At 40.3% G+C, this 12,407-nt stretch overlaps 1 protein-coding gene across 1 annotated transcript in view; it reads right to left on the bottom strand.

Moving 5' to 3' along the window:
* Positions 1-6,299, bottom strand: part of LOC136885257 (DNA polymerase III subunit epsilon) — a 28,531-nt gene extending 22,232 nt beyond the window's left edge. Inside the window, exon 1 of the mRNA XM_067157735.2 lies at positions 5,950-6,299. Within this exon, the coding sequence (XP_067013836.2) occupies positions 5,950-6,049 (100 nt within the window). The 5' untranslated portion in view covers positions 6,050-6,299. The remainder of the gene's footprint in view (positions 1-5,949) is intronic.
* Positions 6,300-12,407: the final 6,108 nt, after the last annotated feature.

The following is a 12,407-nucleotide window of genomic DNA, read 5'->3' as shown; positions in this document are numbered from 1 at the left end:
GGAGAGTAACCATTAGTCCAATTCCTAGGAGGTAGCGTCCGTGGCCTTAATTAAGGTAGCGCCCCAGGATTTGCCTGGTGTGAAAATGGGAAACCACGGAAAGCCGTCTTCAGGGCTGCCGATGGTGAGATTCGAACCCGTAAGTTCACACATACGCGAAACTAACCACACGGCCGACTCTCTCAGTAATATAAAACATAAGTTGGAAACAACTGTATGCGTCATGTATTCGCGTCACAATACTAAGTATACGGGAATTAATAACAATTCAGAAGAAAAAGACCGGTTTCTTCCAAGTTCAGCTCAACATACGCAGCCAAGTCGAATAGAAGAGCCGACTTCATTGCCATTCACCCAAAAAACAAAAACCACACTGCCTTAGTGTTGGATCACACTATTCGTTTTGAAAGAGACATTGCGCAGGCGATTGAGGCTGACAGAGAAAAGAGAGATAGTTATCAACCATGCCTCCCATCTTTATAAGCGAATATTGCAACGTCCGACATACTGTAAATTCTTCCTCCATCTAGATGTTGCCCGAAGACAAAAGAGTATACAGCAGACGGTATTTGGTAACAGGGTAGGTAGGGCCTACTACAAGACACACCTGGAATATACTGAAAGGGTTAGGTACCCCCAGAAATACACTCAACATCATAATAAACATTATCAAAGACTCGTTAAGCAGTCTGCACTCCCACCTTTATAATTCATAAATGTTAATCTAGGCTTTGCTGGCAGGACCTAGTGTTTACAGTGCATTATGTCTTCTGGTAGAGGCTAGAGCAATTTTGTTACTTTCTCAGACTTATCCTTGGCTTTGACAATATGAAAGTGACTGATGTATGAGCGATACTAGAAATGCCATTCCTTATGCAGCCAGTCCCTGTTATGAATGGTGTGAAAATGTTGCTCATAGGGTCGGTTGGTGCATGCAGTGGGCTTGGCAGACTGATATGTAATAGCAACTCTGCTCGGTGAGGAAAACAACGGGAAACTACCTCATTTCTCACTTTGCTAGTACGCCTCTTCAGTGATGCCTAGGCCACCTATGACAGCTGATGGCGGAGCTGTTGAGGATCCAACCAGCCTTACGGCTGAAGACTGAACATACACACAAATGTTAATCTAGGCCACTTTATGTGATAATTCCCTATGAATGTGTTGCATTCCGAGAAGAACGAGTCCAAGCAGTTTATTTTTTTCTAAGTTGTAACATTATGTTTACTGGCGGTTTTGTAAAATTTAGAAACCTTGTGGTCACACACAGTACGTGAGCTGATATTCTTGTGAAAATATAATTATTTCCCAACAAGTTAACTACACAAAGATCTATATTTATTAAATAAGAGTTTTGTCTGTACGTTGCTCAGAATTTAAAAAGGATGATATTTCTGTATCAGTCGTGTCCACAGTAACAAGGAAATGCACTTTTTACTCTTCCATAATTTCTGTCTTTCTGTCTGCATGTACACGCATCACGAGAAAACGGATGAAGAGAATTTAATGAAAATCGGTATGCAGAGTTTGGGAATAATCGCTACAATCTAAGCCATAAATAATTTTACTCACGCTGACTGAAATGGTAGTTGAGGGGAAAGCCTAAAATTCAATTCCCAAATAATTATGTTATTAGTGGTCGTATCGATAAATACTATGTATTGGCAGACTGATATGTAAGTAAAACGGCTGGCTCGGTGAGGAAAGCAACGGGAAACTACCTCACTCCTCGTTTCCCTAGTACGCCTCTTCAGTGACGCCTAGGCTATTTATGACAGCTGTTGGCGAAGCTGCAGAGGATCAAACCAGCCTTCGGGCTGATTACCCAACATACATACACATAACAAGATTATATAGTATTAAATTTCCGATCATTTATGTCTTAGACATTGTTACCGTACCGGCTATGATCACAGAGATATTCATGAATTTGGATTTTTGTTACTAAGTCTATATCAGCGCCGAGTCACTAGAAAATAAGTAAACATGATTTAATGAAAATCGGTATGTAAAGTCGGAGAATACGGAACTACAGTCTACGCTATAAATAATTTTATAAGACGCCCTAATATCACAGAGTCGAAAGGAAACTAAACGTGAAGGCCTACAATATAGAAAGCTCATAAAATTGATCAACAATAACAATACATTGACCGCTGTTTGTTGTGATGTGCTTTGTGTCTTCTGTTGCCACTCATCTCCGATATATAGGATTACGAGTTTTTTTTTTTAAATTTGCCTTACGTCGCACCGACACGTCTTATGGCGACGATGGGATAGGAAAGGGTTAGGAGTGTGAAGGAAGCGGCCTTGGCCTTAATTAAGGTACAGCCCAAGCATTTTCCTGGTGTAAAATTGGAAACCACGGAATGCCATATTCAAGGCTGCCGACAGTGGTGTTAGAATCCACTATCTCCCGGATGCAAGCTCACAGCTGCGCACCCCTCACCACACGGCCAACTCGCCCGGTCGTACCGAGTGTAACAGTCTGCCTGAATATTGGCGTGAAGAGTAGCTGGGAAGTTAGAAAACGTTCTTCTTTAGCATGCCATTCCCCTGGTTCATAAATTTTCTGATACTACTGGTATGTAACACACTGGTTCATCATAGCATTCGAGCTATTAAATCCCTACTCTGAGGCACTGATTGGAATGAGCAGTGTGCATATTTAATGGAATAATGGCAGAGGAGTATTCACGGCTGTCTGCGGCCTGGTCATTCCAGCTCTGGAACTTTGGACTGTTAGATCGGCATCGTAGTACTATTTGTTAAAAGTGAGAAAATGTGCGGTTTGTCATTTGATCGAGTATTTTTATGATAACATTGCTTTTAATCGCTACTTTCCTACTGACGTTTTTGTAATGACCTATGTTGACTTCAGTTAGGAAATCTACAAAGTCAGTCCTTCTGAAAATACCGTAGCGAAGCAAGGGTGCATCAGCTAGTGTAATCTAAATCACCCTCAATATTGCCATACAAAATTTAACAACTGTGTCATCAGCCGCTTTCGCGAGTAAATATTACAACTTTACAACGCTGTTGATGCGACCAAAGGATTACAACAAACACCAAAGAGTTTCGCTTTACGTTCAACTCATTTCATTATTTAACAAAAAAAAAAAAAAAAAAAAACAAAAAAAAAAAAAAATCTTCCTCCACCTAGATGTTGCCCGAAGATACAGCAGTATTTCTGTTCGTCTCCGGGGCCTCAACAACGGTAAATCGTAATTGCACTTACCGCTGTGGCATATAGGACATTCATCGTATAAATCATTAACCTATTTAACGTATTTAAGACGTAAATACCGCCGTAATGCCCCCCCCCCCCCAATACTCTCCATTCTTGTAAGTGGTACGAATTGTCATGTCCTAAATATTTTATTCATTGGCTGACTCTTTGCAGATAGCCGGACAAGTGGTACCTGATGTCCTTGGTACGAATTGTACGGTACTCGAATTTACCGATAACTAGGATTTTCCCCTTAGAGATAGGGGTTACAAGAGATTCAGCGGTCAGAGTCGCGCAGCTGCGAGCTTGCATCCGGGAGATGGTGGGCTCGAATCCCACTGTCGGCAGTCCTGAAGATGGTTTTCGGTGGTTTCCCATTTTCATACGAGGTAAATGCTGGGGCTGTACCTTAATTATGGCCACAGCCGCTTCCTTCCCTTTCCTAGGCTTTCCCTGTCCCATCGTCGCCATAAGATCTATCTGTGTCGGTGCGACGTAAAAAAAGAAAAGAAAAAGGATTTAGCGATTGATGATTAAATTACCAGGAATAAAAGAAGTAGACCTATGCTGGTGGTCATAAGTATTAAGTTACAGACATTTTAGAAAGTTGTACTGCACCATTTTCAGAACTAGCTTTGTTTCATTACAAGTCCAAATAAATACTGAAAGATCAGGAGCATTTTTATGTGTTAATTTATTAGGCAAGTACGTTTTAAATTTTGTAAATCTGTAAGCGCTTGAAAAGCAAAAGAGAAATGTGCGAGACTTTATGATAGTGTAAATGGAGTGGGGAGGAGGGGAGAGATAATTATCGCATACAGTGGCAATCTCCAGAGGTCGATCCTGGTAAAACCAATAACATTAACAATGCAGAAACAAAAGTACTAGCGAAATGGACGGCATTACTTCAGTGCAAGTGGTGTGTTGGTGGTGATTAGTGTTTTAAGAGGAAATACAAGTAAACAACAATCTTCTATGTAATACTAATTAGAGAGAGGAAATGGAAGGGATTCGACACTTCGAGAAATGAAGGTACCGGCCAAAGAAAGACAAGGACCACGAGGGGCGTGAAAATGAAAGACTCCCTAGGCCTAGAGTGCTCAAACACCGTCGGGGCCGGAAAGAACCAAGGGAGGTCGGATAGGATAGATGAAAGTGAGGAGCCTGGCAAAAGTAAGTGGAAGCAATCCAATGACTTAACTACTTCAGTGCAAGACTATTCTGAACTTATTAAGTTATTAGTAAATGCGGCTTCGAGAAACTCAAAGGGGCAGGGCTGAAAACACAAGCTAGGCAATAATAATAATAATAATAATAATAAATAAATCACCTCACTCCTCAAATGTGCCTCTTCAGTGTCAATTTATGTCAACTGATGGCGGAGCTGTTGAGGATTCAACCAGCCTTCGGGCTGATTGCTTAACACAGGCCTACATACTGAATTACTAAACAATGTTTTAACAATCAAGACTTGTCGAAAAATACTACTAAAATATGAGAGTAATATATAACTTTCTCCACAAAACAATAGTTTTTATTCGTTTTAATATCGCACAGACCTTTCATTCTTAGTCATTTTAAATTCCGTTAATACATTCTACACGTTCGTGTATCTCCTGCTGTGGATCATAGGTAGAGTATTATTTGACTTTTATGTTTTCATATATATAAATAATATGAGTAAAGAAGCGGAATTAGAGTTAAGGCTTTTTGCAGATGATGTTATTCTGTATAGAGTAATAAATAACTTACAAGTTTGTCAGCCACTGCAAAATGACCTTGATATGTTCTGAGGTGGACAGCAAGCAATGGTATGATGATAAATGGAGTAAAAAGTCAGGTTGCGAGTTTCACAAATAGGAAAAGTCCTCTTAGCTTTAATTACTGCGTTGATAGGGTGAAAGTTCCTTTTGGAGATCATTGTAAGTATCTGGGTGTTAATATAAGGAAAGATCTTCATGGGGGTAATCACATAAATTAGATTGTAAATAAAGGATACAGATCTCTGCACATGGTTATGAAGGTATTTAGGGGTTGTAGTCAGTAGCAGCGATTAGGCGGGGGGCAGTCGCGATTTTTGGGGAAATTATTACATTTTTATTCGCATTTCCGCCGACTGAAACGAGCAACAATCAGCATACCCGACATTAAAATACCAATATAGGATATAAATGCTAAATTATGTTTGGAATTTAAAAGAACCACACTACTAAGGAACGCACAGAGTCAAAAGTTAACGAAATATCCCTTTATATTCCAAAGAAAAATAAGTTCAATGCATACAAGCTTCAAAAGATCAAATACCGGTACATTCAACAATATTGAAGAACATACCGCATTCCTTTCATAGTTGGGGTTATTGTATCTACCATCAATGACATTATCATTTCAATTCTTCATGTACCACTCCCTAAATGTACCAAAATTTTAATTTTTTTGAAGGAAACGAACATAAGCTTCACATGCCTAGGCTATAACCTTTGAACTGTAAATATTCCGATCTCATTACACTTCATCAGTCAATTTCAGTTTCTCTGATAATGACACGGGAACTAAACACAAGAACATTTTTCTGCGAGTATTCTATGCAAGGTGTACCTACGAAGATTTCAGAACAGTTGAAACATTACACTTATATATAGGAAGAAACATTAATTTAACTTATATATATTTATTATATTTGGTGTATGGTACCTGCATATGTAAGAATAGTTACTTACCGGACTCTAACCTGTAACTGGAGACGGGGAACTTGTTTCTCCTCGCTCTTTTCCACCTCAAATGAAAATACCTTTCTCCTGAAGGCGATTCTCTCTGCATCACCTCACCTTATCAGTCATTCCGGAAGATTACTCATCCCAAGTCGGGGGGGGGGGGAGAGGATCCGGAAATCCCCGTCCCAGGATTCTACGGACAATCGAGTTTAATGTCGTTCTCTCGGCGCATAGTTATTTTCTTCTCTCCTCGCTTATTACCGTTTGCTCAACACGTATTCTAAAAGTAAAGCAATTTCATCGTATTTTCGTATTTCTATTAGGTGCGATATTAGTTACACCCAACATCTGTACGTCTTCATACGCAGTTGTCACATGACAACCATGTTTCCGCATGTCCGCTAGATGGCTCGGTTGTACTCTAGGATCACATGATCAACTATTGATCGTACTTCACATATTGTGGATAGATGGCACTGTAGTTCTCTTAGCATCCTCACTAGTTTCATACACGACCATTACCCATACCATAGCGTCCATACGATACCAAGGATCATATAAGAGAAAGATACGATACTTCCGGGTAGTGGTGTGACTAGCAGTGATTTTACACTCACAGGTCAAACTGTGATTGCTATTTTGAAGTAGCAGTGATTTTTAACTGTGATTAACTGTGATTCAGCCAACGCCACCTAGGATACAAGGCCACTCGAAATATGACCGTCATCACTCTGCGGCCTACAGGAGTACCGAGGAGTACGATGTCGTGCAGCATTCAGTACACGGGCGAACTCGCGCTAACGCTGAAAACAAATACTCATTTTCAGAATCATATTTTAAACAGTTATATACATTACCTTTTTTCAAAAAGTACGCCACCGTACGAATCAACAAGGACTATTTTATTTATAATTGCTAGTTGATGTGCCCGTGATTCCCTACGGGATTTTCAGAAAGACTGAATTTGTGGTTTTCCTAACAGAAGTCAACATACGTCATTACAAAATAGTCAGTAGGAATGTAGCGATTAAAAGCAACATTGTCATATAAAATACTCGATCAAATTAAAAACTGCAGATTTTCTCACTTTTAACGAACAGTACTAAGGTGCCGATCTAACAGTCCAAAGTTCCAGAGCTGGAATGACCAGGCCGTAGACATCCGTGAAGATTCTCTACCAACTTTCCGTTAAATATGCACACTGCTCATTCGAGTCAGTGCCTCAAAGAAGGGATTGAACAGCTCGAATGCTATGATGAACCAGTGTGTTATGTACCAGTAGCATCAGAAAATTTATGAACCAGAGGAATAGCATGCTAAAGAAGAAAGTTAAATAACTCCCCAGCTACTTCCCGCCAATATTCAGGTAGGCTGTTACACTCGGTATGACCGGGCGAGTTGGCCGTGTGGTTAGGAGTGCGCAGTTGTGAGTTTGCATCCGGGAGATAGTGGATTCGAACTCTACTATCGGCAGCCCTGAAGATGGTATTCCGTGGTTTCCCATTTTCACACCAGACGAATGCTGGGGCTGTACCTTAATTAAGGCCAAGAACGCTTCCTTCACACTCCTAGCTCTTTCATATCCCATCGTCGCCGTAAGACCTATCTATTTCGTTGCGACGTAAAACAAATTTTAAAAAAAATACTCGGTACGCAGTAGCAATCCTAACTATCGGAGATGGGTGGCAACAGAAGACACAAAGCACGTCACAACAAACAATGTTTTATGTATTGTTATTGTTGATCAATTTTATGAGCTTTCTATATTGTAGCCCTTCACATTTAGTTGGTTTTTTTCCACTCTGCTGTAGCCTATTAGGACGGCTTATAAAATTATTTATAGCGTAGACTGTAGTTCCTTATTCTCCGACTTTACTTACCGATTTTCATTAAATTCTGTTTACCTATTTTTCTCGTGACTCGGCGCTGATATGGACTTAGTAACAAAAATCCAAATTCATGAATATATCTGTGATCATAACCGGTACGGTAACAATATACAAGACATACATGATCTGAAATTTAACACTATGTAACTTTAGTTATGCAGTATTTATCGATACGACCACTATTAACATAAATATTTGAGAATTAAATTGTAGGCCTTCCCCTAAACTATCATTTCACTCAGCGTGAGTAAAATTAGTTATGGCCTCGATTATAGCAATATATTCCCCGATTTTGCATACCGATTTTCATGAAGACAGGACCACTAATAAATATTTGAGAATTGAGTTTTAGGCCTTTCCCTAAACTACCATTATTCTCAGCATGAATACAATTATTTATAGCCTAGATTATAATGACTTATTCCCCGACTTACCTATTTCCATTAAGATACGACCACTAATAACATAAATATATGAGAATTAAATGTTAGGCCTTTTCGCAAACTACCATTTCACTCAGCGTGAATAAAATGATTTATGACCTAGATTGTAGATACTTATTCCCCGACTTTGCATACCGATTTTCATTAAATTCTCTTCAGCGGTTTTCTCGTGATGCGTGTATATACATGCAACTGCGACTTTGGTGTGGATCACAGTTAGACCTTTGAGTGTGATGCTGTAATACAGACAGACATTACGGAAAATTAAAAAGTGCATTTCCTTGTTACTGTGGACATGACTGATACAGAAATACCATCCTTTTTGAATTCTGAGCAATGTACAGAAAAAACTTTTATAGATTTGAAGGTTAACCAATTGTCTTTTATCAAAATCATTGGTATAATTATATTGGAATTATAGAGCTACTCATTAAGGAAGAAAATCAGGGAGTGAGCAGGAGAAAATGACTTCTTCTTCTTCTTCTGACACTTTTCCCACACCTGTGGGATTGTGGGTGCGAACTGCGTAGCACATGTGGATTTTGCCCTGTTTTACGGCCGGATGCCCTTCCTGACGCAACTCTATATGGAAAGATGTAATTTGCGTGTTTCTGTGGTGGTTGGTAGTGTAGCGTGTTTTGTGAAAATGAAGAGGAAAGTGTTGGGACAAACACAAACACTCAGTCCCAGAGCTAGAATAATTTTTGTTGCTATTTGCTTTACGTCGCACTGACACAGATAGGTCTTATGGCGACGATGGGACAGGAAAGGCCTAGGAGTGGGAAGGAAACGGCCGTGGCCTTAATTGAGGTACAGTCAAAGCATTTTCCTGGTGTGAAAATGGGAAACCACGGAAAACCATCTTCAGGGCTACCGACAGTGGGGTTCGAACCCACTATCTCACAGATACAAGAAGAATTAATATGACGCGATTAAAATCCTCGACCGGCTGGGAATCGAACCCGGGTCCCCTCTGAACCGAAGGCCTCAATGCTGACCACTCAGCCAAGGAGTCAGACAGGAGGAAAAGATTATTCTGATAAAATGCCCAAAACTCACTCAGTGTTCGCCTGCTGCCACTTCTCTTGTTAGCAATACCACTAATTTTAGTACCGAATACTCATACTACTGTACAATAGTGTAAAAACAAAAAACAGTAGGCAAAATTGTATGCCTACAACGTCATAAATCACTGATCAAAATACTTCGTCAACTCAACTGCTACCATCACAATTTTTCACTTTTAGACCTATAACCACAAGCCACAACCCAATAAAATGAATTATATAATGAGAAGCCTAAAATAAATCACAGGTTGGGAGGTTATAAATCCCACAACACCACAATAGCTCCTTTCAAAAATGGGCAAGATGGCTTTCACGGCTCCAGATTCTAATTACTTTCCCTTTCTGTGATCGTATGACAATGTCGACAATAAATGTTTACAATCACAGCGCAGCCGCAACTGCGACTGTAGTGTGGGTCACAGTTAGACTTGGACTTGTGAGTGTGATGCTGTGATTACTGATTAGATTATTTGCTACTGCTTTCTTAACTGCTAGTCTGCTAAATGCTACTGGCTGCTACTATTGGCCTTGCTGCGCGTTTCAGGCTGGTTGATCAGGTGTGGGTCACAGTTAGACTTGGACTTGTGAGTGTGATGCTGTGATTACTGGTTTAGATTAGTTGCTACTGCTTTCTTAACTGCTAGTCTGTTAACTGCTACTATTGGCCTTGCTGCGCGTTTCAGGCTGGTTGATCAGGTGTGGGTCACAGTTAGACTTGGACTTGTGAGTGTGATGCTGTGATTACTGATTTAGATTAGTTGCTACTGCTTTCTTAACTGCTAGTCTGTTAACTGCTATTGGCTGCCACTATTGGCCTTGCTGCGCGTTTCACGCTGGTTGATCACGTTAGTTTATCGATTTCTCGCAGCGCAGCGCTGCCGGTACTTGATTAGGTCAAGATCTGTGTAGGGAGGTCTGGTCACGCTACCACAATCCTTTGCGGTGGCGGCCATATTGGGTCTCAAATATCGTTGTTATGTGGGCGCGCACGATGTAATGATGTGAGTTATTACTTGTATTTTGAAAGAAAATGGGATACTGTGCCGCTCCAAATTGTCAAAATAAGACAACTGACGGAATTAGAGTGTTTCGCTTCCCGAAAGTTAAGCAAAGGGAGCTCAGTGGGTACAAAACTGTAGGCATGACAAATGGTAATCTACAGGTAATTCCGTCTTGTGCGCGCTTTTGTGAACTTATACACTCGTATTATTCCTGAATAATACAGTAATATGTTTGTATGAACGATGTTTTATATTTATAGGTCTTATTATGTATTTTCTTCTAGCATAATTTTGAAGAATCGCTATTTGAACTAAAGAGGGCAGATGGACGGAAACTACTCAAGTGGAATTCCATCCCAACAATTTTCAACGTCCCTAATCCAAGTCTTTGACATATGATAGGAAACCTCCCAAAGAAAGGGAACTATCTTTCAAAACAAGCAAGAAAAGTAACAGGAAATGTGTAATAGTAGTATTGTTGTTTATGAAAATTTCCTTTTCATGCGTCCGGCTCCATGGCTAAACGATTAGCGTGCTTGCCTTTTGGTCATAGCGGTCCCGGGTTCGATTCCCGGCAAGGTCAGGAATTTTAACCGTAATTGGTTAATTTCGTTGGCCTATCTCTTCAAACCAACAATTTGTGTCCAGCTTGCACTCATTACAACAATAATTGTTAATAACAGTCTTTTACGGTACTGTAGTTATTTACAGCTATATTTCATTCACCTTAAATGCTCTATGGAGTACATTATCTGGCTGGACAAATACTTAAAGATCACAACACTCGCACTAACCAACTACTGTAATTTAACGTACCGTAGCCTAACATAATACCCTAATGTAATCCCTAAAATAGCCTAACCTAGGTTAACTCAACTTAATAGTGACTGAATTTCTATTTCTTAAGGAATCGTGTCTAACAATGGCTGTAATTTTCTTAACCACTATTATTATTATTATTATTATTATTATTATTATTATTATTATTATTATGTTGCCTGCTGTCATTTCTTCATGGATACAGTACTTTTGCATCCATCTCTTGACACAGGCCAGAGTAAAGTGTAGCTTCCACCGAAGTCTCAGTCAACATCCATGGCTGTGACAATATGGAAGTTGCTGGGGTATGGGTAGTGCTGAGTAATGACATTCAGCACATGACTAGTGCATCTGAGTGTTATGAAAGGCGCTAGGGTCAGTCGTGCTGCAATAGTACTTTCTGACCCAGTGAGGAAAGCAATGGCAAACTACCTCACTCCTCATCTTGCCTAGTACGCCTCATTTTGGTGCTGCCATTGGTTTTTGGAGTTTCCTTATAACCGCATAACCTTTGGTGGTGCTATTTGAGGATCCAACCATCCTCTGGTCTGGTGACCTAACAGACAGATTATGATTATTATTATTATTATTATTTTGCTATTTGCTTTACGTTGCACCGACACAAATAGGTCTTATGACGACAAATGGATAGGAAAGGCCTAGGAATGGGAAGAAAGCGGCCTTGGCCTTAATTAAGGTACAGCCCCAGCATTTTCCTGGTGTGAAAATGGGAAACCACGGAAAACCATCTTCAGGGCTGCCGACAGTGGGGTTCGAACCCACTATCTCCCGAATACTGGATACTGGCCGCACTTAAGCGACTGCAGCTATCGAGCTCGGTATTATTATTATTATTATTATTATTATATGTATGAACGTTAGGACTCAGTTGAGAGCCCCGTGGTCGCCAACCCACGCTCCCTAGTTAGGAGCTCCTGACGCCCCTTTCAGTCAACTCTTATGACGGGCAGGGGATACCGTGGGTGTTATTCTATTGCCCCGCCCACAGGGGAAAATCAATTTGGGTTGTGACTACGAGGCCCTTAGCTGAGTCTTGACATTTCTTTCACTTGTGTTAGGCTCTCACCTATTCTATCCCATCCGACTTCCCCTGGTCAACACTTGTTCTTTTCCGACCGCGACGGCATTAGCGCATTCGAGGCCTAGGAAATTATTTCATTTCCACGCACTTTGTGGCCTTCATCTTTCTTTTGCCGATACCTTCATTTTTCGAAGTGTTGGACC

This window comes from Anabrus simplex, chromosome 14 (assembly GCF_040414725.1).
Source record: "Anabrus simplex isolate iqAnaSimp1 chromosome 14, ASM4041472v1, whole genome shotgun sequence".
Classification (NCBI taxonomy): domain Eukaryota; kingdom Metazoa; phylum Arthropoda; class Insecta; order Orthoptera; family Tettigoniidae; genus Anabrus; species Anabrus simplex.
Note: the sequence above shows the minus strand (reverse complement) of the source record. Positions and strands in the feature narration are given on the sequence as shown.